Source organism: Furipterus horrens, unplaced genomic scaffold, assembly GCF_987537825.1.
Source record: "Furipterus horrens unplaced genomic scaffold, mFurHor1.1.pri manual_scaffold_17, whole genome shotgun sequence".
Taxonomy (NCBI): Eukaryota; Metazoa; Chordata; class Mammalia; order Chiroptera; family Furipteridae; genus Furipterus; species Furipterus horrens.
Genome location: NW_028327187.1, coordinates 3,348,537 through 3,375,441, shown reverse-complemented (window position 1 = coordinate 3,375,441; position 26,905 = coordinate 3,348,537). Strand labels below are relative to the sequence as shown.

At 36.0% G+C, this 26,905-nt stretch overlaps 1 protein-coding gene across 2 annotated transcripts in view; it reads right to left on the bottom strand.

Annotated features, from left to right (window-relative positions):
- The window catches only part of POF1B (POF1B actin binding protein), a 57,891-nt gene that overhangs the window by 3,671 nt on the left and 27,315 nt on the right, over nucleotides 1-26,905 (bottom strand). Inside the window, exons 7-15 of one of the 2 annotated variants that reach the window (XM_090264752.1) lie at nucleotides 16,519-16,649; nucleotides 11,679-11,706; nucleotides 10,445-10,519; nucleotides 4,828-4,920; nucleotides 3,881-3,994; nucleotides 2,916-3,068; nucleotides 2,462-2,581; nucleotides 1,017-1,145; nucleotides 123-205 (exon numbers count right to left, since the gene is read on the bottom strand). In XM_090264752.1, the coding sequence (XP_090120878.1) occupies nucleotides 123-205; nucleotides 1,017-1,145; nucleotides 2,462-2,581; nucleotides 2,916-3,068; nucleotides 3,881-3,994; nucleotides 4,828-4,920; nucleotides 10,445-10,519; nucleotides 11,679-11,706; nucleotides 16,519-16,649 (926 nt within the window). Of the gene's footprint in view, nucleotides 1-122; nucleotides 206-1,016; nucleotides 1,146-2,363; nucleotides 2,582-2,915; nucleotides 3,069-3,880; nucleotides 3,995-4,827; nucleotides 4,921-10,444; nucleotides 10,520-11,678; nucleotides 11,707-16,518; nucleotides 16,650-26,905 lie in introns of those variants that run through there. The other variant, XM_090264751.1, reaches the window with a different exon arrangement.

The following is a 26,905-nucleotide window of genomic DNA, read 5'->3' as shown; positions in this document are numbered from 1 at the left end:
CTGACGTATCTCTCACACATTGCTGTTTCTGGCCTCTTTCTCCCTCCCTTCCCTGCTTCCTCTAAAAGTAAGTAATTAAAATCTTTTAAAAATATTTTTTTAAATAAAATAAAATACATTACTTTTTAGTAGTGATTGTAGTCCTTCCACCACTGCAAGGCTGGTTATGAGATGAATATATTTCTTGTCTCAACTTCGAGAGTTCCTTGCAAATAAAAGGGAGTATAATCATTTGAAAACAGTAGAAGCATGAGAGAAGAAGTATGTTCAATCATTTAACAAGGTTACTAAGAATAATTACTTGTTTTTCTTCCTTGTTAGCCTTGAAGTAAAAATGTTCTAATCCCAGTTGTTGAATACACTATATTCTCGCTTTGTGGTACCCAATTAGTTACACTATATGTCTGTGCAGGAATCCACTGACAGGTATAGGATTTCTATATTTGAGGGATAACATGAGATTGAATAGACATGGTTCTCAAGATGATGTGAAAGTGTTTGTCCTAAAAAGCTTGCCAAGTATACCATAGCAGAAGAGGGCTGAAACTTCATAATAGAGGCAGGGACTGTTTCCTAACAGAAAGTCAATCACTGAACGTTACCCCAAGTACCATTTCTTCAATAACAGCAATACAGTATCGGCCACCATTTTGGGGAGTTCTTTCCTTTGGTCCTGACTTTAGAACAGATCCTGGACTACATGCTACAGATACAGAGAGGAAGATAACACAGCTAATTATGTAGTAAGGAGCTCACAGTCTTATTGGGAGTTCCACAGAGTAACGAGATATAAAATCAATGTCTTAAAAATATTAAATGAACAAAGGCACTTATTTTTGCCTCAATTCTAAGCTTTCCTTTGAATGATTTCTCCTTCAATATGAATCTTCTGCCTCTTCAACTCACACTGCACTTCATGAATAAAGTGAGCCTTGGAAACGTGTCCTCCTCTAATTCATGGAAACTGTTTATGTCACAGGACCGAGTGGTGTTGTCCCGTCTCTACCCTTTCTCACCTCGGACTGGCGCTTTATAAGGGAATCCTTCTCTTCCAGCAAGCTTGTCAGCTCATGGAGCTTGAATTGGAAGTCACTGCAACTTCCTTCTCTTCTCAATACATCTTTCTGGTACTGATTTAATTGAGCCTAAGGATTTAAAAGTCAATAAGAATTATTTTAACTCTCACTTGCGACATAAGTAACGGAATTCCAGAGAGGTGAAGTCACATAAAGCCATATAGCTAGCTATGAAAGGAAGAGCAACATACTAATAGTTATAAACACCTGTAGGGCTTTATGGAGGTAAAATATGAATTGAAATGCAAATTAGAGATTCATCGTTTTTCAAAAAGCACCTTTACTATTTAGGAAGAGGCATTACCTAAGTAACGGTCTTAGGCCACAATAATTGCAATAATGCTAAGAAAACAGGCACTTTTGATTGCTTCAGATTCTAATTAAGGAAAACTCAATAATAACAGCTAAGAAATTGTGATCTGCAGTTCACAAAATACTGCTCCTGCATGACTTATCTCAGTTCTCAGAGTAGCCCTGTGAGGTGAGTCGTAGTCTAACAGTTTACAACACAGGTAGATGAGATCCAGAGAGGTTAAATGGCCCAGTTACACTGCTAATAAAAAGTACCAGCTGCAACGAACTCCAAAGCAGGACTTCTGACTCCAAATCCTGCCCATGTGCCTCTTCAGTACATTATTTGTGCAGAAATGGCTGCTATGCTCCAGTGTTTACAGTAACATTGGGAAGGAAAATACCTGGTGGGGGAAATCTGCTAGAAAAATCACTAGGCTTCTGAAGAAATAGTATTGTGTTCCATTTTGACTTTTGGTCAGGATTGGACAGTGATGTTTGGTGAGAAAAACCTGTGGTCAGTTTTCCATGAAAATATTTAATACATTTAGCTACATTTAGGAATCCCTAAATTACGAGTTAGTCGATTTTACCTAAAATTAGAAGGCAATGTATACTTATTCTCACAAATATCCCTCTAATGTTGATACCGGTTACACAGACATAATTCAACACTTTTTATCCTTGTGCTTGACAAAGGCCTTGCTAGGCATCATCCCTCAAAGCCAAGTGTATGAATCCAACTGTGGCTTTGCTGGATAATCTCAAATGTTCTTCTTGCGTGCAGAAGAACGCTTTAGGCGAGATCACTAAGGGTCCCCTTGCTATCAAATAAATAAATAGATAAAAATTAAAACCAAAACCCTGAAGTTAAGTGTCCTTTTTTTATTTCCTAGAAAAGATGAAGCTAAATCACAAAACCATTTAGCAATGTTCCATACACAGTGATAATGTATGGGGACAACATACTTTAGGGCATATTCCTATAGCTCTGCCTTCACTTGATTTTTCCTTGTAGCTTTAAACTTGAAACTGTGATTATCCTGTTAGAAATCTCGTGCTGGCCTGTGTAACGCAGTGGAGGAGCAACATACCCGCAGCTTGCAGATCTCTCTGTCTTTCTCCGTCCTTAAGTTTTTCACCATCTCCATGTGATGGTTGCCGATCTCATCTATTTTCGCCTGCAGCGCCGGGCCTGTGCAAGTCTCAGAAACCTACCCAAGACAGCATAACTTTCTGTCATCGGATTGTTGTGAACAAAATAGACGTTGCAGTACAAGATACATTCATTGACAATCACATGGTTAAATGAGAAATTGAAGTAATGAGAGCAATTTGTATCAAATGCATTATACAGCCCAAATGGCAGTGAGATAAGACAGAACTGCATGGGAGAACATCAGGAAGAAGTCCATGTATTTTCTCAAAATGAACAGGATTTTATATATAGTTATAAGCTATAACTACAACTATATATATTTGCCAATGCTAAGATCACAATAGTATTAACTAAGGCAATAACATACATATATAAGAAAAATTTAATACCTGGATTCTAAGGTTTTTATTTTCTTGCTCTAAATTATTTTTACAGTATTCCAGTTCTTTTAATCTATATTCCATGTCTGATAGTGTATGTCGAAGAGAGAGATTGTTTTCTTCCAATACTTCGCATTTTGAGTTTGAGTCTTGAAGTCCTTGCTGTAAAGAAGACATATAAGTAAATAAGACAAATGGCTTCTACTTTGCGGGGGGTAGTGTTTTTAGTTGATTAAGTCTATGGAATAAAGCAAATATTTTTCCATGCCTAGTTTTCTTAAATATTGACCTTTAAATTTTAAGTTAAATCAGACAGGTAAAATATTACAATAGATTCTTGCCCTTATGCTGACTTGTCTGTCTTCTGTGGGAAGGAATCAAGATTGATGAATTTTCAATGCACCAATTTAGCAATCTGATCCTTGTTACTCTTTGACAATACTGTACCCTGCCTTCTAGTAGGCACCAAAATTACCATATGCCTGATTATTGATGTGACAACTGGGACAGTCATAGGAGTGAGGATTGGGAAGGGATCAGCCTTAGAGACTCATTACAAGTTCCTAGGAATGAACTCCGCTCAGACAGCTGGAGAACACTTCTAGGGTTGATTCTTTCATTTATTTATTGAACAAACACATGTTAAGATCTTTAAAAAACTTTTTTCATGACATGTTAGTGGATTAAATCAATGAGTGAACTTAGATTTTCAATATTTATGCAATTATTGCCACCCATCAGCATAGATAACTGTGGGCTGTGCAAACTTGATATTTAAAACACTTAAGGTTATCTTTTTCTCAGAGGCTTTTCAGTCATTGGAAACATCCAAAGCCACTCAGTTCTCATATGAACAAATCATTCCAGCATATTTTAATTGTGTTTGGATCATGTTTCTTAACTCTAACATGTCAGTAATCATGCATAGGAAAAGCCATCAATCTAGTTTATCATCAATGAAAATATCAAGTTACCTGCTGCTGACGATTATTTGCTCTCACTGATGCCAAGAGTTCTTCATATTCTTTTATTTGAGTTTCTTTGAAAACCAAGTCTTTCTCGAGTCTTAACTTGTCATTTTCCAGGGACTAAAACAAAAGTATTTGTTATGACTCAGTTACAGAAACGTTTCCAAAGTCACATAATACAAAGACTCATTTACATTGCGAGGTTTATGTAAGCACTTTTCCTTTGTAGTTGCTTAATAAACAATTCTTAAATTTATGCAAATCATGGGATACAAAACTATCGAGGCTTTAAGACTCTGCATGTTAAAAGAGACAACTTGGTGGGTTGACTAATTTAAAGTCCAATGAAGCAGCACCTTTTGAATGATTATTTAATGTTTTACCCCAATCTACAAAGACTCCTTGTTAATCCCAGCAGGCGGTGAATTTTCAAAGTAGAGTCTAAATGTGTTCATCAGAACCCAGAAAAACAAATTCAACTGCAGAGCCCTCAAGGAGCTATTCATTGTGTGGAAAATGTTCTGAATGTATGTAACTGATGGCCCCAAGGACAATAATTAAGATAGAACAGGTTACATTCTTGGAGAAAGACGTTTTCAAGTATTCAAAAAATTCAGAGTGTGTTTTATTATTACAGAAAAGGGGGAAATTCCCATTCAATGAATCAGGTTTTGTATTTTAATTTTACAAGCTACTCCCTCACTAGAAGCAGTAAAGTATCTTACTTTTAAACTAATTAATAAGTGTATTCCCATCTTCCTTTCTTTTTACGTGGGACAGCTTTTTTCTCCCCTCAGCCTCAGGTCACTATTTCAAGAAAGTAACAATGTCTGGGTAAGTAGAAGGTTGTATTGTACTGAGTTTTGAAAGGTAGACTGAATGCCTCCATTTCTATGTTAGGAAGGTAGGAAGTAGAAAGACTTTGGAAAGAAAAATCAAAAAATAAATGTTACTGTCAAGTCATTTTGAAGGTGTCGAAGCTCCTCTCTTATGTTGCTGAAAGTGGATAGCACTAGCCGGAGTGATTTTTCAGACATTCCCCTCATCTGGAGGAAGAAAACGATTAATAGTTTATTTTTACTAGTATTGAAAAATTGGCAATATAAGTGATAATGTTCTTATTTTTCTGTTCCTACAAGCAAATTTATTAACCGTTTTATTTTTGATATGGCAATACTGTTAATAACATGCATAAATAATTCAAGCAATTCTGAAGAGACCATAGCTGTGTAATTGGAAGTCTATTATTTTTTTCATAATGAAGTAAATCATTTTCATGAAATAGAAATGTATCAAATTTACTTTTATTCTTTATTTAAAGACTAGAAAAGATGCCACAGTCACCCTTCAAGTAATAAAATGCATTTCCCTAAGGGTGGTGCCAAATGCATGGGTTTTGCCTGAGAGGAGAAGAAAATATACTAGTTAAGTTTAACCTCAAAGTATAGAAACATCTAAAATTTTAAACAAGTGAGATAAAAGCCCTTTTACTAGGTTAGACTACTTTCTTCAAAGAAAAGAAATTTTTTTTCTTTTTAGGGCAATTGTCGTTTCTGGATAAGATGAAGTAGAAATCCCTTTTCCTATTGCTCTTGCTAGGTTTAACTAAGCGCCCTGAACGTTATGTATAAAAAAAAACCTCTGAAAGGTGAAAAGAAAGAAGTCTGGTTAGGAGCCCTGGGACCTGAAGAACAATACAGAAGTGAGCCCCCCGGGATTTCTTTATGCTTCACATATCACAGATCGGTGTTGGGGAAATCAATAACCCAGAAACACTAATGGGTACAAATAACAAAAGTCGCTAGGAACAGCCTGTCCTTTGTAGCCAAAGGGCCATGAAAAAAGCAGCCTAGCAAGGTGAACTTTTAGATAATAATCACTCTACTCCAGCTAAATGCCACCGGAAAAAAAAAAAAAAACCCAGCAACTCAACTCCCACCAAAAGCATCAAAGGTCAGGAAGGAAGCCTAGGTTTTCCCCCTCAACAGACCTTACAGAGGTGCACCGACACCACTCACCACTCACCAGGTTGCTGTTAGAAAAGGGAGGGTGGAAAGATGGGGCTTCCACTCGCACTGACCAGAAATGAGACCTCAAGCATGGCGGTGTCTGCTGAGACTGAAAGGAGCGCACGCCCTCCCCGTGTTCAGCGGCAATGAGATAGGGCTCCACCTCCCCGCTAGGGTGATGTCAGGGGACGCTTAGTGGAGAGAAGGGCTTTTATCCCTGTGCAATGGAAACGAGACCACTCACCCTGCAGTGTCAGTGAGAGCAAAGTGGGGCACAATAATGAGGCCCTCCTTCTCATGGAAGCCAGGCCTCCAAAGAAGCAGGGGCCTAGTAGAGAGCCACAATTCTTACCTCCGCTCAGGTGAACACAGAGCTCTTTCCCTGAGAAATGGCAGTGAAGGCTAAGTGGGGAACTTGGACCTCCACCCCCCAGCTGGCAATAACAGAGAGCACCCCCACTTTCCCTGTTGTTTCAGTATCAGGGAGGCCTGCTAATACAGAAGATCGGAATAAGATCCAGAGTCATAACATGATACTCAAAATGTCTAAGTTTCCATTTTAAAAATCACTCAGTATTCCAAGAACCAGGACAATCTCACTTGATAAGAAAAAGAAGTTAATAGATGTCAACACCAATATAACAGAAATGTTAGCATTGTCTAAAAAGAATTTTAAAGCAGACATCATAAAAATGCTTCAACAAGAAATCACTGACTTACATAAAAAACAGAAAGTCTCAGCAACAAAATGGAAAGTCTCAGAAAAGAAACACAAGATATAAAGAATAAATAAAGGAAAGTTTTAGAATTGAAAAGCTCAGTAAGAAACCAAAAATCTCAATGGATGGACTAAAAAACAGAATGGAAAATACAGCGTGAAAGAATTGGTGAACTTGAAGACAGAACAATAGAAAGTACTCAATCTGGACATCAGAGAGAAAATAGATTGGCAAAAAAATTAAACAGAGCCTCAGAGACCTGTGAGAGCATAAAACATTCCTAACATTCATGTAATCAAAGTCCTAGAAAGAAGGGTGGAGCTGAAAAAGTATTTGAAAAAATAAAGACTGAACATCTCCAATTTAGCAAAAACCACAACCATACATATTTAAGGAGTAGAACAAAGTTGAAATATGATCAATCCAAAGAAATCCATGCTCAGACAAGTTGGCCAGATTTCTTAAAATTAAAGATTAACTTAAAATCTTGAAAGCAGTATAAGAAATCTTTTTTTTTTTAATTCTATTTTTTGGTTTTTCAATTACAGTTGTCCCCTTTTCCCCATTGCTCCCCCCACCCAGCCCATCCCCTCTCCCGCAATCATATCCCTCCCCGTTGTCCATGTCCATGAGTCATTCATACACGTTCCTTGACTAGACCCTTCCCTTACTTATCCCCCTTCTCTCCCTCCCCCTCCCCCCTATTGACTGTTATTCTGCTCTTTGTTCTATTTAGTTCCTTTGTTTGTGTTGTTCTTTAGTTTCCTGTATTAGGTGATATCGTATGGTATTTTTCTTTCTTTGCCTGGCTTATTTCACTGAGAAGTATAAGAAATCTTAAGTATTGGTAGTAACATTTCAAATTATAGCAGATTTCTCATCAGAAACTAGAGGCCAGAAGAAAGTATCATACATTTTGTAAATGCTAAATAAAAGAATTGTCAACTATAAATTCTGTATCTAATGAAAATATCCTTTAGGAATGAAGGGGAAAGCACAACGTTTTCAGATAAAGGAAAATGAAAAGAACAGCTGAAGAGAAACAAAATGATAGAAGGAGGAATTTGGAGCATCAAGAAGGAAGAAATAAAATATATTTATGTATTATATTATACCTGGATATTATTATGCTAAGCGAAATGAGCCAGTCAGAGAAAGGCAAATACCATATGGTCTCATTTATATGTGGAATCTAATGAACAAAATACACTGATGAACAAAATAGAAACAGAGCCCTGGATAGCTGGACAGACTGACAGCTGTCAGAGGGGAGGGGGAGGGGGACCACATGAAAGGAGGTGAAGGGATCAGCCAAATCACATATATGCATGACCCATGGTCACAAACAATAGTGCTGTGAAGGCCAGGGTTTGGGGGGCTGGGTGGAGGTAGGCAAAAGGGAGGAAAATGGGGACATCTGTAATAGCATCAACTATATATATAATGAAAGTAAAAGGTTAGAAAAAAGTTATACCATGCAAACTTTAAGCAAAAGAAAGCAGGTGTGTTATATTTATATTAGATAAAAATGACTTTAGAGCAAAGACAACCACCAGGAAAAGAGAGGGGCATTACATAGTGACAAAAGGGCCAGTCCGCCAAAAAGACATACATAGCAATTGTGAATCTCCATGAACCAAACAAGAGAGCTGCAGAATGTATGAAGCAAAACTGATGGACTGAAAGGAGAAATAGACAAATCCCCAGTAATAACTGAAGATTTCTATACCTGTCTCTCAGCAACTAATAGAACTACTTGGCAGAGAAGGAGCAAGAATATAGAAGAACTCAACAACGCTATCAAAGGATCTAATCACCATTTATAAAAGACTCCATCCAACAACAGATAGATATTCCTTTCATGTGCCCATGTAACATAGCAAGATAGACCACAGCCTTTAATATACAACAAAACTTAACTATTTCAAAAGAATTGATTTCATATGGAATATGTGCTCTGACCACAATGGACTCAAACTAGAAACTGATAACAGAAAGACAACAGGAAAACCTCTGAACACTTGGAAACTAAACAATACACTTAAAAATAATCCACTGGTCAAAGCAAAAATCTAAAGGGAGATAGAGTTACCAGAGGGGAAGGGGGTCGGGGAGGTAAAAAGGGTAAATGGGGGATAAATGGTTATGGAAGGAGACGTGACTTGGGTTGGGGAACACACAACACAACATATATAGGATGTATTATAGAACTGTACACCTGAAATCAATATAATTTTATTAACCAATGCCACTCCAATAAACTCAATAATTTTTTTAAAAAGAAGATAGAAATACATAGAACTGAAAGGAAATGAGACTACATGTCATAATTTGTGGACACAGCTAAAACCATGATGAGAGGCTATTTATAACACTAAGTGCTTACATTAGAAAATAGGGAAGGTCTCAGATCCATCTAACTTTCTATATCAAGATAGTGGACAAAGAAGAGCAAAATAAACCAAAAGTAAGCAAAGTGAATAAATAATGCAGACAGGAGCAAAAATCAGTGGAAGTGTAAACAGGAAAACAGTAGAGGAGATCAATAAACCTAAAACCTAGTTCTTTGGGAAAAAATCAATAAGCATGATAAACCTCCCGCAAGACTGACAAATAAAAAAGGGGAGAAGACACAAATTACTAGTATCTGCAATTAAATAAGGGGTAGTGATACAGACCCTGCAGACATCAAAGGATAATAAGGGGATACTTTAAACAAATTTAACAATTTAGACGAAATGGACTTTCCTTGACAATCACAAGCTACCACAACTCATCCAACATTAAACAGATCGTTTGAATAGGCCTATAACTATTAAGGCATTGAATTTAGAATAAAAAAACAAACCAACAACAACAACAAAAAAGAAACTCCTGCCAAGCAAATATCCAGGTCCAGATATTTTCACTGAGTAATTTTACCAAATGTTTAAAAGAAGAATTTATACCAAGTCTATACAGTGTCTTCCAGAAAGCAGAAGAGGAAGAACCACATCTCGTTTCATTTTATGAAGCAAGTATCAATAACCTGATAAGAAAACCAAAGATAACACAAGAAAGGAAAACTACAGACCAATGTCTTTCATGATCTTAAGAGGCAAAAATCCTTAGAAGAATTTTTTTTTTTTGTACAGAGGGGCCATGAATGCACTTTGGATGAACATCCCACCTCCAGAGAGAATATCAAGGCTGTCTGCAAGACTCAGGTTCTGCAGAGCATGTATGTTCCCCATACTGCTGTCTCTTGTTAATACAAACTGTGTGTCGCAAAAACTATTTCACTTAAGTTTTACAAATAGGACACTAGGTCCAAAATTTGGCAGATCCACAAAGATTTGAAACCAAGCATCGAACTTAGAAATTGTCTTCGCTAGACGAAACCAGATTATCTTCAGAATCCTTTCTTGCAAACACAACTATTCTTTTTAGTCATATTCCCACAGTAACTCTCTTAGTCTATCTCTCCCTTTACAGTAGGGAATTGACTTCTCCAGTGGCTTGTAGCCTTCCTCAGTTTAAGGCTTACAGGTGTTCGTATGGAAAATAATACAATAATTAATAAATAATGACAGAAGAATAAACTCTGTGTTTCACGTTCTCACAACTATAAGCCTACTTCTGTCCCACCTGTATTTCTAGAACGTTTTCCTGAATGCTAGTCATGTACCACTAGTGTTTGATGGCCTGAGCAAACTATAATGCAATTAAAATAAAAACATAATCAATTCTTGTGAAAAAAAAATGATTTCTATTAGAAAATTTCTGTTCTTGATTAAGGGAAGCATCTTAACCTAACAGTTTGTTAAGTGTTGCTCTCACATCCACTCTCGACCCCAACTCACCTGCAGAATATAGCGAATCTGCTGTTTTGTAAACTCTGACAACCCTTTTGGAATCAAGGATTCAATGTCTTCCAACTGTAAGAAAAGACAGGCTCATCCACTGAACAGCTGCACGTTAGTAGTTTAATCTTAGGGTCAGCATCCACAGACTTTTGTGCAACGGACTTATTTTTAGGGACATCGAAATATTATTTTACTTTTCAGATAATAATTGTTACAGATTTCATTTCTAGCCTTATCAGTTCTTAATTTTATATACTACGTTCAGCATGGAAAGAACCTTGACTTTCAGGCATTTTAGGGAAAAGCTTTCGGCAACCAATCATATGTTCTATTTCTATTTTTTTTAAAAGAGCAATTTAAAAACAAGAGAATGGTGTCTTAAAGGCCACTGAGCACTTTAATTCAGTGTTATCTTTTGAAACCTTCCAGAAGTTTTGTTTTGTGGTAGATATGACATTTTAGAGGCTGATCTGAAACAATGAAAATTTGGGTAAATAATAGCAAGGGTTTGTTGAAAATTTACGTAGAGCTGTGGTGATTTTTGAAAGATGATATTGCCACAGCAATTTAGAAGCTTCAACTCATTTTAAGTGACAAGTTGAATTGAAGTCAGTATATTTAAAAGCAATTTATAGCTTACTGAATAATTGTAATAAATGCAATATATCAATACATTCAAAACAAAGATAAAAGTAACACAAAAATGTTTTATTACATTGAAATCTGTTCTTTCTCTACTTGATGGCTTATTCCATTTAAAGTAATTGTTAACAAGATGTGCATATATAATAGAATTAATACTTGAAAGAATACTTCAATTTGCTGGCTTTTTGTAATGGGACATACACGTTTTCAAAATACATTAAAACTGAATTTGCTGTTTATTTAGTTAACGTAGATTACACTTTTATAAAGCACGGAATATATGGTCAGTGAAACTTTAAGTGTTCTGATAAGCAAAGACAAATTAAGTCATAAAGCGGCAGCTGGTAAAGCTTGTTTGTGTGAGTGATTTAAGATTATTACTTTCACAGCCATTACAAAGATATAAATGGCTGTGTTAGTTTAAAAACAACATGATCATTAGTTCTTGTCAGTTTAATAAAGATACCAAACGAACCTGTAGTCCCAGTCTAATAAAGGTGTCCAACTAAAACAATATTATTGGTGCAAATATCAGAATTCGCTTTGCTATCAGCTATGTTTGATTTTTAACTATCTTTACACTTACCTCATCTGGGGACTCAAAGTCCTGTTTGCTGCAAGAATGAAAAAAAAAAAGAAACAACCTTAGAAAAATGCATACATTGTTCATATATAAATGCTAATGCTCTAATTATTTTATCTCACTTTTTAATGTATCAAAATAGCACCAATTCAATTTATAATCCAAATAAAAAACAAATAACTAAATGGCACCTACAAATATAAAGATAATTTTCCTGTAGCTAATCTGTTCAAAATAAACGATACCCAAATAACAAACCAATAGAACATGCAGAATTGGTTAATACTATCCATCAGCACCAGTCTGTTTGAGGCTAGATGTAACAGTCCTCAGTGCCTGGCAATAAATGCTACCTGAGTGAATGAATACTGATAATAGTTGTCTCTATGCCTTTCTTTTCTCCTTTCATTGCCCCTTTTCAATGTTGATTCTGACTTCTCTCTACAGTGTCTTCAAATTTTATCAAAATCCAAACTTGCTAGACAAATCTGAGTAACTCATTCAATGTACACTACAGTATCATGAGCAGAGACAAAACTTAAAGGACATTTTGAATGTTTGTATAGGAACAGACATTAAGCAGCATGACAAAATTTTAGTCTAATAGTAGAATGTCCAGCATCAAAGTGAGGGTTTGGCCATGAGGTTGGCTGCAAGGCCCTTTTTAAAGCCATGTCCGGTGGGCAAGCGCTGGAAGAGAATTGCTGGTGATCATATCGCTCTGGCAATTAGTTGTTCCTTTGGGGACTGGCGAAAGCTGGGATGGATACAGTTCTGGTGGTTTCCGTTGGCAATAGACAGGCCTTTATTTTTGCCTATGTGCTCCCTCTGCACTGAGTGGAAGACTTGGGCCCAGAATACATATAGTGAACATACTTCTCAAACAAAACCCCAGGACACATGTTCTGAAAGCAAGATAGACTACATTACAGCACAATAAGACAGTCTTAGAAAATCACAGACATAGGATTGGCATATCCTTAGTAAAAGGGAAATGTACTTCAGAGATATTAAGCTGGTACATTAGCTCCTACATTTACCTTGTAAGTTTATGAGTAATGTATTGCTTATTGAAATAAATGGGCGACTCACTGTGAAAAACCTGTTGCTTGCATTTATAAAACTATACATGGTAATGTAGAGAAGAACTGAAGATTCCATTACCCAAGACATAGCTACATATGTCCAATCATATGTGTGAATGTATGTATGTATGTATGTATGTGGATCTCCTTTGTCACCCAAAATAATAGAAATTGTTGGGAGGCTCTGGCAAAACAAAGTAAAGTACCTTCTACTTAGTTAATGTTTTACTAAGGTAACTGCATGCATATACTGGAAGGTAAAACAAGTTAAACTATGAATCACAATGCAGTCTCAGTAGTCTTGCATTACTGTTAGCTGAAGTCATCACTGTATTAACAGGTGTTTTATGTTTAAAATTAGAACTTCAATGCAAACATAACATCTGTCCCTATTCCTTTACTGTTTCTCTACAAATAAGAGGACAATACAAAGAAATCAAACAAGAAACAGTCAACAGTCCTTAAGATTAGAATATTAAACAGCATCCGGAATGGTTTCAGGAGACCACCTTCCTTGCTGAATTGCAATCTGGACTGAGAAGTGGAGACGGCAGAGAAGGGAGAGAGGGAGAAAATGGAAAAATCAAGCAGAGCAGGGAGCAGAGGTGGGAAGGTCAGTGTGGATTAGTGCATCCCTTTCAGCACTGGGGGATGGAGGCTAGAACGACCCTAGAAAAAATTAAGTGGCACTCACTTTGGACTGTCTCATCTCCTAGGAAGAAAGAAATGTAATACAGAAAAAAAAAGAAAGAAAGAACAGAAAGATGGAAGGAATGAAGAGAAAGAAACTGACAACCTTTTGACCAGAAAAACATTTAAACACCAACATTTTGAGACCCTTTCCATCATGGAGTGTTTAATGTGGAGGCTAACTTAGGATTTTGTTTTTGGTATTTTTAGCTCCTCCAGGAGTTAAATTCAAAGCTTTGCAGTGTTTAATTATACATTTAGGTCATCTGTGTATATTTCCCCAAACCCCTAAATTACAGGAAGTTATTTCAAACCCCTAGATGACACTTTACCTGGATGATTATTATGAAATAATCAAACTTTCCACTTTCCTTGATTACTTACTTTGTGTACTCCTGTTTAGTATGAGACTAATAAATTTAGAATATATTGAACTCTCATTCTGTAAACCTTTATTGAAATAGCGACTTTGTCAAGGTCACATGCACTGAACTGTTTTGGGGCAATAGAAAACAATCTTGCCCTGTACTTTATACAAACATAATTGTTTCAAGGCAGAATTTGCTCAATATGAAATTGGTCTAAATCCTGGGACTTTTCAAATTTGATCATTCCAAATTTTGATGATTTATTTAACTTGTCATTAATACCTTAAATAATTTGGAGATACATATCTAGAATTGAAAGGTTAAGTGATTTATCCAAGGAGAAAAGTTCTCAAGAGTGCAGGTACTAGTCCCAAATCTTGCCACTTTTGTGGCCGTATGTCAGTGATTTTCAACTTTTTTCATCTCATGGCACACACAAACTAATTACTAAAATTCTGCAGCAACCAAAAAATACATTCTGTTTTCGCCAATCTGACCAAAAAATAGGTATAATTTTGATTCATTCACACCAGATATCTATTGTTGTGTTGGCTGTTGTCATTTTTTAATTTGACAATCTAAGGGAAAAGAGGTCAGTGCCCCTGACTAAATTGTCAGGTTACTGCATGTTTTAAAAAATTCTTGCAGTACTCTGGTTGAAGGTTGCTGCCCTGGGTCAATTCTCAAACTTGAGAATGTTTCAGAATCCCCTGAGGGGCTTATTGCTGGGCCCCACCCCTAGAGGTTCTCATTCCATAGGTCTGTTTTCAAGTTCTCACATGATGCTGATGTTGCTTGTAAGTACATGTCGTGTATCATTTATTGCTTATAAAAATCGATGAGAGAAACATTATTATAATCCCTATTGTATAGATGAAGAAACCAAGGAACAGAGAGGTTAAGCAGTTACCTGATATTACATATCTAGTATGTAACTGAAGTTGGAATGTGAATCTAACATAGGAACTCTGGGTCTATTATCGGGGTACTTAAAACTATGTCTCTATATACTCCTGATTTTACAATATGATACTTTTATAGAAATATCCGCAAGGCATTATGAATGCACAGAAGAGGCACACAGAGACCAAAATGAGTATCTCTGGGACACTGCAGAAAAGCTGAGTCATAGTTCACAGCTAAAGAGTACTCAGCCACGTTTTCATTCGTCTTGAGCACTTAGAAGGTGTGTGACTCTAAGTTCATAACAGAAACCCTAGAATGTTTCAAATGAAGACTCAAAAAGGCACACAGTAGACACTCAATAAGTAATTGACTACCCAGTGAGGGAAAAGAGTTTAAGGTAGTGACTTATATAAATGGATGAATCTGTGCAATATTGGTTTGGGTAGTCAGAGAAGCTGTTGATTAGTATAAACAGTAACAAAGGCTTAGCTTCAAAAATGGGAATCATGCATTTATAATGACCCCAATTCAAAGAAATGACTGTGCTTAACGACATCGATGTAGCAGTAGAGGAAGCATTCATTCATTCATTCATTCATTCAACAAATATTTATTGAGTACCCATTAAACCAGTCACCACAGAAACCAGGGGTGAATAAAACAGCCCTCAAGGAGCTCTCCCAATTATAGATAGAGTGGAGGCCGGATACTGGATGGAGGAGGTAGCGATTTAAAAAAGCAATAAATACAGCAGAGAGCTAAACTCACCCAGAGTTGGGATTATTCTAAGTGGGAAGGACAAAATGATACAGAGGCAATTGAGAGTAATAATAAGAGAATGGTTTCAGTCTTGAATATAAGAGCAATAAGAGTCTGGGAGAAAAAAGCTGATAAATGAAGAGAAAATGTAATAAATGTAATAAGTGGATAGGAAAAGAGATACACAACAGGTTAAGGATGGTTAAGAAATACTGGAATCTAATTTGGGAGTCAGAACTAGAAAAAATTCTACTGACTTTCTCCTTCAGATTATTTTGAGTTTGTGAAGCTTTCCTTGATTTCACCTGACAGATGAGCATATATGCAGGGTGGGGCAAAAGGAGGTTTGCAGTTCTTTGCATGGAAAATAATACAATAGTTAATAAATACTAACACAAGACTAAACTCTGTGTTTCACCTACTTAGAACTGTAAACCTACTTTTGCCGCGTCCTGTATAATGTGACTGTGTAGTAGAAGACAACTTTTGGGGTGTGTAACATGTATTTTATTTATATTACTTTATAGATAATTATATATTTGATACATTGCATGTGATATCATATTGAAATAATATATAATGTTTATAATATATAACATTGAATGTATATGAACTCTGGCCTTCAGATGCTGAGCATGCATCAGTGAGAGATAAACAATAATGTGCTGGCAGTGGGATGGTATCTTGTATCATCAATGTAATATCTCAAGACAAGTCATAGTGTATCATGCATTTTTTGAGCTCCTGTCCAAGAGGCTCCATTTGCCATCATAGTACAAAAGAAGGTATACAGAACTCTTTACTGATCCTAAAAGGGCTGGTGTGATCTCTTGGATGATTTTCATAAAGTACATTAACTCTTAAAATGAGACATTTGCTTATATACGTTTATATAATTGTGCTGTTTCTCCATTAAAGGTACTAGAGTTTTGCTGTGAACCAAAAGCTTCTCTAAACATAGGCTATTAAATATACTAGCTTATTGTAAAATGTTTGATAGCTATGCTATCAAGGCAAATGATATATTTACCATACCTTCCTCCAATTCTCTGCAAATGTTCTAATAGGCAGTGATAGAGATCTGTATTTTTGCGGCTTAGATCAGCAAGTAACTCTCCAAAATATTTGGGGTCCAATTTTTCAGGGCCATCATCCTGAATTATCACCTGAAGAGAACATAAACCTCAATTATAAACAATATTAAATGTTTTTAAATTCACAGATGCTTTTAATAGAAAATGAAAAACATGAAATAACCAATTAATACAAGTAACTCACTATAAAGTCACCACATGAATCAAGCTACTGAATTTTTTTTTTTGCATATGGGGTATACATTTTTCTATATAGAAGAAATTTAAAGGGAAAGCAACACTGTAATAACATCTTTAATCTCATTTCACACAAGTCTAAGTGACCTAAAAATGCAAACTTGAATAATTTATATTAAAATTTTGGAATACAGATGCTTAAAAAAAAAACAAAAAACAGTAAAACAAGTAAATCAAAATCTCTGAATTGCCCATTATCGCCACATGGCCTACCCATCTGTCCCATTTTGAAAGATAAAATGTGAACCATTTCAATTATACTGACTACAGAAGAATTAATTTCATTTGGACTTGCATCTTCTCAGTGAAAGTCAGCTTGATTTATTAGTATATCTTAAAGTTCGAATAAATAAACCTTCAGTTCCATCTGTTTGTATGCACTTCTTGTTGGATTCCCTCCATTTATAGTTTGGACAGAATATGCAGTCAATCTGATATTGGAAAAAGTAGCTCAGGGCCAAATATAGAAAATTCTTAGACCCCAGAGACTTTTGACATCCTGAACACAAATTACTATGAATAGTGTCCTAAATAAGACCTATTCTATTAACTTCATATCCTTTGGTACCAATCTTTTCAATATTGTTATCGACCTTGCCTCCCACCCCCCAAACAACACTACCTGAAGGTTAATAAATTAAGTTGTATTTCATATTCTCTTTGATATTGCATGTGGGACAAAGGTGCCTCATAAACACACATATTCCTAAGTATATGTATGATAAATTGGCTTCAATTTTTATTTTTCTATTTTTTATTGAATTTATTGGGGAGACATTGGTTAATAAAATTACATAGCTTTCAGCTGTACAACTCTATGATACATCATCTGTATATTATATTGTGTGTTCACCACCCCAAGTCAAGTATCTTTCCATTACCATTTATCCCCCCTTTACCCTCTTCTACTTCCCTCTAATCCCTTTTCCCTCTGGCTATCACCATACTGTTGTCAGTCTATGACTTTTTTTTTTTTTTTTTTGCTTAATCCCTTCACCATTTTCACACAGCTCTCCAATCCCCTCCCCTCTGACAGCTGTAAGTCTGTTTTCTGTATCTTTGAGTCACTTTCTATTTTGTTAATTTTCTTCATCAGATTCCATATATAAATGAAATCACATGGTATTTGTAAAGATAGCTCATTCAATAAATGGTGTAGGGGAAATTGAACAGATATGTACAAAATAAAAAAAGAAAGAAACTAGATCACTTTCTTACACCACACACAAGAATAAACTCGAAATGGATTAAAGAATTAAATGTACAACTCAAAACCATAAAACTCTTAGAAGAAAACATAGGCAGTAAAATCTTGAATATTTCTCCTAGTAATACTTTTCCTTTTTCTTTTTTCCTTTTTTTTTCAATTTTATTTTTTGGTTTTTCAATTACAGTTGTCCCATTTTTCCCCCATTGCTACCCCCCCACCCAGCCCACCCCTTCTCCCACAATCATATCCCTCCCCGTTGTCCAGGTCCATGAGTCATTTATACACATTCCTTGACTAAACTCTTCCCTTACTTATCCCCCCTATCTCCCTCCCCCTCCCCCCTGTTGACTGTTATTCTGCTCCTTGTCCTATTTAGTTCGTTTGTTTATGTTGTTCTTTAGTTTTCTGTATTAGGTGATATCATATGGTATTTTTCTTTCTTACTTTTTCTGATATACCTCCTCAGGCAAGGAAACAAAAGAAAAAATAAAGAAATGGGGCCACATCAAACTAAAAAGGTTTTGCACAGCAAAGAAATCCAACAACAAAATGAAAAGACAGCCCACTAAATGGGAGAACATATTTATTATCCAAAATGTATAAAGAACTCATACAACTCAACACCAAAATATCCCCAAACAATCCAATTAAAAATGGGCAAAGGATCTGAATAGACACTCCTCCAAAGAGGACATACGGAGGGCCTATAGACATATGGAAAAACGCTTAACATCACTAATCATCAGGTATGCAAAGTAAAACCACAGTGAGATAACATCTCACACCTGTCAGAATGGCCATCATCAATAATCAACAAACCACAAGTGTTGGCAAGAATGTTGACTTCAAGTTTGACCAATGATACTTCCTTTTCAACCTGTCCTCTGGATGTGGACCCTAAAAAATCATGCATGCTGAGGCAAGTGAAAGGGGTGTAAAGTAAGCAAAGGTGAGCTTTGATAATTATGTCTGTGATATTATAATCCATTCATAAAATACAGATAAATAGAAAAAGCCACGCTCAAAATACAGTATAGTATCATCATGTTTTTAATTAATACATACATTTTTTGAGACTTAAAAAAGCCTGAATACATCACAATGTTATCTTGTCCATATACCCTTTCAAGTTGCTTTCTTAGAGAAGTAATGATTGCTTCCTAAACAGAGTAGTCTTCTAAATGAAAGCCTAAGTAGATAGATAAACTGGTAGATTCAATATCATTACACAATGTATTTAAATGCCATAATAGTAATAAGTTTTGTGTGTTCAATATAAAACTTTGAAATGCTTACATGAATATAGAAACACATTCTATTTCGTAACATGTTCTCTGCTCCAAAAATAGTAACTTTCACTTTCCTAGGCGTGTATCATGTTATTCTGGCCTCTAGTCTTCACTCACATTTTCGCTGCTTCATATACTCTTTAATTCTTGCTCTGTATCTAAATCTTATGCATACTTTGAAATCCATCTCAAGATCTACTACCACCATGAAAACTGAAACTATTCTAGCCAGCAAGCTAATTCAATTTAGCTCTTTGTGCTCAATTACCTTGAATATTTATCATATTATTTTACATATGTAAATCTTGTTCTCTCAGCACCCTCTCCATACTTAAAAGAAATAAACTTAACAGTAAAAGAATGAGTTATACGAGATCTGTCCAGAAAAAGTCCAGCCATTGTTAATATAATGAGAACGGTTGGCAAAACATTGATGTAACCTGGCAGCCAAGGAGAGTGGACTGGAATGCGCATGCGTGAACAATGACAACTTCACTGTATTAGTCAGTGGGGGCAGTAGACGCCGTTGAGTGAGCATGTGTCCTGTGTGGTCGTCACATTCAAAATGACTGAGTGAGTCAAGCAATTAATCCGCATCAATTTTGCTTTAAGCTTGAACATTCTTCCACGGAAACCATTCGAATGATTCAGAAGGTTTGGGGGATGATGCAATGAGTGCAGCATAAATAAAAGTGTGGCACAAATGCTTCAAAGATGGCTGAGAATCTGTTGAAAGGGAACTATGTTCTGGAAGGGCTGCAACAAGCAGAACACCTGAGAATGTTGAACATGTATGGGCTGCAATCAACAAAGACTGGCAACTGACAGCGTGAGAACTAGAAGCTCATCTGGGGATTCCAAAAACTACCGTATGTGAGATTTTGATGCATGATCTTGCCATGAAACGTGTCATGGCAGAATTCGTTCCATGACTTCTTCTACCAGAGCAGAAGAAACACTGTGCTGCAGTTCCTAATGACTTGATTCAAATCACTACCAATGAACCAGACTTCCTCAGGAAGGTCATAAGCAGAGGTGAATGGTGAGTGTACAGCTATAAGCCAGAAATGAAGGCCCAGTTGTCCCCATGGAGGTTGCCTGGTTCTCCACACCTGAAGAAGGTTCAGCAAAGTCGCAGCAAGATCAAGACCATGTTAACTGTGTTTTTTGATTGAGAAAGTGCTGTTCATCGCAAGCACACCCCTCCAGGCCAAACAGTTAATAAGGAGCACTACCTCAATGTTCTGAATCAGTTGAGAGATTCAATACAATGAAAGCAGCTGCAGCTATGGGCAACTGGAGATTGGCAGTTTTATCATGACTATGCACCTACTCATGCATCACGTCTTAGCTCCAATACATCCCAGATTTGGTGCCCTGTGACTTCTGGCTTTCTCAAAAAGTAAAATCACCTTTAAAAGGGAGAGATTTCAGACCATCCATTAGATTCAAGAAAATACAACAGGGCAGCTGATGGTGATTCCAACAAAGAATTCTGCAGAGTGTTTTGAACAGTGGAAGAGACGTTGGGAGACCTGTGTGAGGTCCCAAGGTGCCTACTTTGAAGGGGACTGAGGTATCATTGTCCTATGTACAATGTTTCTTGTATCTTGTATCTTCTTCAATAAATGTCTGTTTTGCATATTATTTGGCTGGATACTTTCTGGACAGACTCATACTTTTTGGTATATCCCATCGTATCTAGCACAATACTGATTGAACACACTAGAGTTGCTCATTAAGTACTTGTTAAATTAAAAACAGTCACCTACCTGGTTAGAAGTGAGCTCAAATGCCAATTGATTTTGGAAATTGTTTTTGTTTTGTTGTTTTTTACAGGTTTCTCTCTTATAGCCGCTAACCAAGAATGATTTCGAAAGCCAAAAATAGCATAGGCAACACTTCCTCCAGAATATTGTGACAATCCATTATACGCATTTCGCTAAGTTCAGACAAGTCTAATTACGACAACTAATCTGAATTCCTTGTAAAGATGGAGGCTGACATTTGAGTTCTACATAGATTTCTAGGTCTTGGCCTTCAGATCTTCAGTGGCATACAGAGCTCACTACTGCCTTGGAAGTTCTTGTCCTGGTTCCAGTTTGGGGTATTTGTTCCTTATTTGTGATCTGTGAGATTCCAGGAGTGGGATTTTCTTGCTAGCATCTACATTATATTAACTTCTATATTCAAAGATGATACTCTTGACCAACCATATTTACAAAGTTCAATGGTAGTGATTATAGAACCCTGCAGATAGTTGGCACACAATAGTTATGGATTTGGGCTGGGCTGTCTATATTTTCTTGCCTGCTCAGTCCCCTCAAACTTAATGGCACACATGTGTAAAAAACATTGCTCAGGACTAGGGATAGTTTGTGAGCAAAGTACAGTCACAACCCAGTAGTACAGGGTGTTGGCATAATTAGATTTATTCCCACTAGGTAACTGGCTTAAGTGTGTGCATTTTTTTTTACCTGTTTAGAAGGGTTGCTTAGCAAATTAAGTGCTTAAAAGGCCATGTTATATAAAATGGATTATACATAAATGTCTAACCCTCTGAAAGGTCATGAACATGTTAAGTAACAAGGTTTGCTGTGTTTAGACCTTAGAGGATGGTAAGGTTTTGCTACATGAAAACAAAACCATTATTATTAATAAAAGGTCCCAATGTATAGATTATTATCCTGCAAAGGTCATAATGATACGGTAACATGTTTAGACAGCAAGGTTACAGCCTTCATTTATTTTGTTTGGACTTGGGACATTTAATACCTGTTAGGCTGATTGAAATCACAGTTAATCTAGTGAACACTAATCCCTGTGAAATTAAATGCATTTTAGGTACAATGTCATTTGGATAATAGGGTAAAAAAAAAATGATGCCCTATTTTGGACCACAAGAAGAAATCTTAACAAGAAAAAAAATGTCAGAATTTTACGTTCTGAAAATTCTCACTTCTCTTTCAATCTTCATAGATATTTTAGTAAAAAACAAAAACATTGCATGTACTGTACAACAATCACAGTTCTAAAATGAAGACTTACTCCTAACAATAGTTCTGTACTTGAAATAAAGCCTAATTTAATTTTCTATGTGAGCAAACCTAGACAGCAAAGCATTGCAGTGAAAAAAAAGAGTAGAAATTGGAGCCAGAAGTGGAGCTCCCACTTCCTAGTTGTAGATTAAGCATATGGTGTACAGTCTCTGAAGCCCAGTCTTCTCAACTGTAAATGTAGGTAATTTAGTACCTACATTATAAAGTTGTTGGAGGTATCTTTATCACATTTTCTTTTGGTAAAATATTAAACAGCCATATAAATAATGGTTTTATTTAACTTAAATCATAAGGACAATTGTCTATTAGAATAATAATAGAAGGATATTTAAAAGATTGGCACCAAAGTCTATGAAGGCTGAAGATGTAGTAGAAAGGTTTTTTTTAAATGACGGTGATGAAGAACCATGAGGACAGAGTATAGGAAATATCACTGATATAAGTGGTGAAATTCTCATCGGTAATTCTAGGTCAGGAGTCCACTGAAAATGGAAAAGATTGTAAGCCTGCCAGTGAAGCTGCGGAAGGATGGACAGAGTGGCTAGGTCAGTAGACAGTGATAATCCAAGCCAAGAGGGGCTGTGTATATGGACTGCAGGGTTTTAAAGAGAGGTGATCAACAAAAAACAGAACACTTGACTGTATAAAATGCATGGAGAAAAAGAATTTGCAATAGATACACAGAAAATCAAACAATTAAAAACATAGGAAAATATTAAAACCAGCAAAAATAGTTATACTAATAAAAGAAGCAAAATAGTATGCCAATTGGTTCAGCAATAAATAATATTTTCATAGCAATAGAAATATAAACACTAAATACTGATTTAGCCAATAATGGAGATTTATAGAATTAAATTCTACATACCAGAATTATCAAGAGATAATATACATCAATAAGTCAAGAAACAGCAGCATAAGTATGTGCATACTATTTAGCTATAGGGATGTAAATACAAGAAGAAAGAACCAAGAGTCGAAAATCGTTGTCTCTGGGGATCAGGTGTGCATGAGGAGGGTTGGTACAGGGAATTACTGTTTCTTATATACCTTCTAGTATTATCTGATGTTTTAAGCTATAGACATGAATTATTCTAATTAAAGAATAAAAGCTATTTTTTAAAGAGCTACTGAATAACAATGCTGGTTTGCCACAAAACAAGCATTCAAAATGGCACCAGCACAGGAGGGAGTGGGAAACAGATAAGGGTGGTGTTGGGAAAACATGGGTCCAAAACAGATAGGAATTAAATTTCTGGAAGGATTAGCAGAGGACAGAGGTCTGTAAAAAAAGACACTCATTTTCAACAATGGGGGCGAAGAAAGCAATAAATATGGTGAGGGACATGAGCCACGTGTTAATAAGGAAGGGAATAGGCAGAACTGCAGAATGTATTGGGCTAAAGAGCCCAAAGATTCCATCATTAGTGAAGGACTTATGTTAAATAAACTTTGTGGCCGGCTTCCTGAATAGCTGCCGGAAAAAACCGCCTGACATTAAGCTCTGTGCTGCCTTGTTGGTGACAAAAATTGCATTTTCAAATGAAAAGCATCACAAGTTGGAGTATCCTCCTTCGGCAATGGCGCTCTCCAAGTAAGCAAGACTATTCTTTTGATATCTTCTCATGACTCCAAAAGCTTCTAAATGGAAGCCTTGAGCCAAGCAGAAAAGAGTTGCACATACGATATACATAATTATTTGTCTTTCTTATAAACACCACCTGTAGTTGTAAAATGAGTTCAACTGAGTTTTCCCCCGCCCTATTACGCTACCTCCAATCACAATTTAACTCTAAACACAAACTAAAAACGGGCCAACGTTTAGTTTTAAAAGAGCCTAACTTCTGCTCTATTACTCTTTAAGAGACTCTTCTCTGCCGTGTGGAAGAGACATATAAACACCAAGGAGCCTAGGTGAGGACTCGCTCCCTGCCATCTTTTGTCCGTGGGACCTGCACAACCAGGTTACTTCACGTCCACTCTGACAGAGAATGGACCCAAAACTATGTAATTCATACAAGTGGAATTACCGGCTCTAAGCTTTGCAGGCCACCATTCTATTTTCAGCAGCACTTTACCCTCATAAAATATTGAAAAACTAGAAAAATACTATCTATACAAAGAGCCTCCAGCATTTAATGTATCTCAAACTGAAGTGTGAATAATAAAGTACAGAGTTGTATATTAGTTACTCAACTCTACCCATTTTCAAAATATACAATATCTGGTCTGGTCAAAAATACTATTAGTTGTACTGACCTAATGAAAGAATATATAGCATCACCATTGCCACTGGACAAGATTCTTAATCCTATGATATCATTTCCATCTCTGATACTTGTCCCTCATTCCTTTCCTACTGTTACTTTTCTAGTTTAAGTTTGACACTTAGACTACTGAAATAGCTTCTAAGAATATTCTCTCTGTAAATCCTTCTCTCTGGCATTTTTCAGGTTGTAGACTTTATGAAGCACTTTCAACATATATTTTCATTTAGTCTTTACATCAGTCCTGTAAAATAGACATTACCGCAAAAAATTTATGGATGAGGATGTTTCTGAGAAAGTTAAGTGTTTATTAAGAATACACCACTTGAAAGGGACAGAGCTGGAACCAGAACCCAGGTCTTCCTTCCCTGAAGCTAGTCCACCTTCTGTTATATCACCAAGATGGCCCTACTAGCAGACTCTTAAACTAGTGCTGTATTTATATTTACACTATCGATCAAGGACTCTCCACATTACTGACTCAACTTCAAGAGGGGACTCTCAATAAGCGGAGTCAAGCGACCTATGTAGACTCTTGGCTCTACCACACGCTAGCTGGGCAAGCCTTTACAAGTAACTTCAGTTTCCGTATCTGAACAATAAGGGTAACAATGACACCTTCTTCACCTGAGAAGAAAATTAATCAATATTCCAATCTATCTTGTACAAAGCTGCTAGGATTAACCTCCCACAGTATTTTCCTACTTCATAACCTTCATTCACTGTCCATTGCCTACCAAATAAAGTTCAAAATTTTAAACTTAACATTTGGATCTCATAACCTAGTACCCGTCATTCCATGTCTTCCTTTCTCTACAAAGCAAACCACTATCTGAGAACATATTCCTGAAACCCAAAAATGTAAATTCCCACATCTACAATAATTCCCTCTTAGGGTGTCAGCTCCACGCCACACCATCATGCCACGTAGAAAAATTGGCTCACTCTTCAAAGTTTAGTACAACTCCTGCCTCCTCACCAAAGCTTTCCTTGACCTCCCAACTGAAATTAATTTCTTCTTTCTTCTGTTACCAAGGCACCTTGCTTGTTTCTCTTTTATGACAGACAACACTTTGCTTTGTATTATGTATTTGCCGCTTTTCTCTGTTAGAGAGTAAACTCCTATAAGAAATGTGGCAAAGTTTTTTACCCACTTCTGTATTTTTCATAGTATCTGGCATGAAGATTTAATGTTTATAAATAGTAATTAGTACTAAAAACTAAGTATTACCATTTAATTACTTACCATCAGCACTTAACTATGGTAAGTACTTAATATACAAGATATAATTTATTCTTAGAATAACCTGTAAGAAATGGATGATGAATCTTTATTTTACAATGAGGAAACTGAAGCAAAGTATTAGATCGAACCATATGAAATGGTTGCTATTTGACTAACGTTGACCCATAAAAATGACAATTTCAAATGAATTAACCTAATAAGATGGCTTATAATGATTATTATTAATTCATTTTATGTAAGAAATTGAACACCATCTGGAGTATGCCTCACAGTAATTCTAAAGGTCAATATTTCCATACATGATATTCAGAGAAAAGATCATTTTAGGCCTCTTTAGATTAGAAAACTGTGGATTTTTAAATTCTTTGTGGTTCTTTTGGACCAATATGGCTAAAGTGCATATTTCAAATTCAAAGTCCTTAGAACTAATCTCACGTATATTTAATATAAAACAATTAAATTCTTATGTGGACAGGCTGCTTTATATTTTCTTATTGTTTTCCTTTTGTCTTTTAGTAAGAGTTGCCTATGAAAGGGTCAATTTGAGCAAGTTATTCTTACTGGAAAAACCATCTGAAAACATACAAATGATGCTGATTCCCCATCATTCCAGTTGTTATTGTTAGTTTTACTGAGATACAAGAAAATCTTTTTTCCTTTAACACTTGTATAACAGATGTTTACAAGGTTCCAAAGTCTTCAGAACATAAATTAGTCACTGACAATTATATTCCAAGAGATTACTCCTTAGCAGCTAAGTTTTAGTTTCTATTTTGTGGATATAATATACAGTTAAATGTGTGCATGTTCTAACTTGACTTAATATGCTGTATTTTTGAAGAAGTCATGGGAAGCAATTAGTAGCCTATGAAATGTGGCCATTACAATCATTTTTGACAATACCATTTGCAATTCATTGTTCATTTAAGTACCATACATCATGAAAATACTGAATGTTTTTTAAAAAATATTTAATGTTTTACAACCATTAGACCCAATTTAAAACTCAGGGTCAGCTAG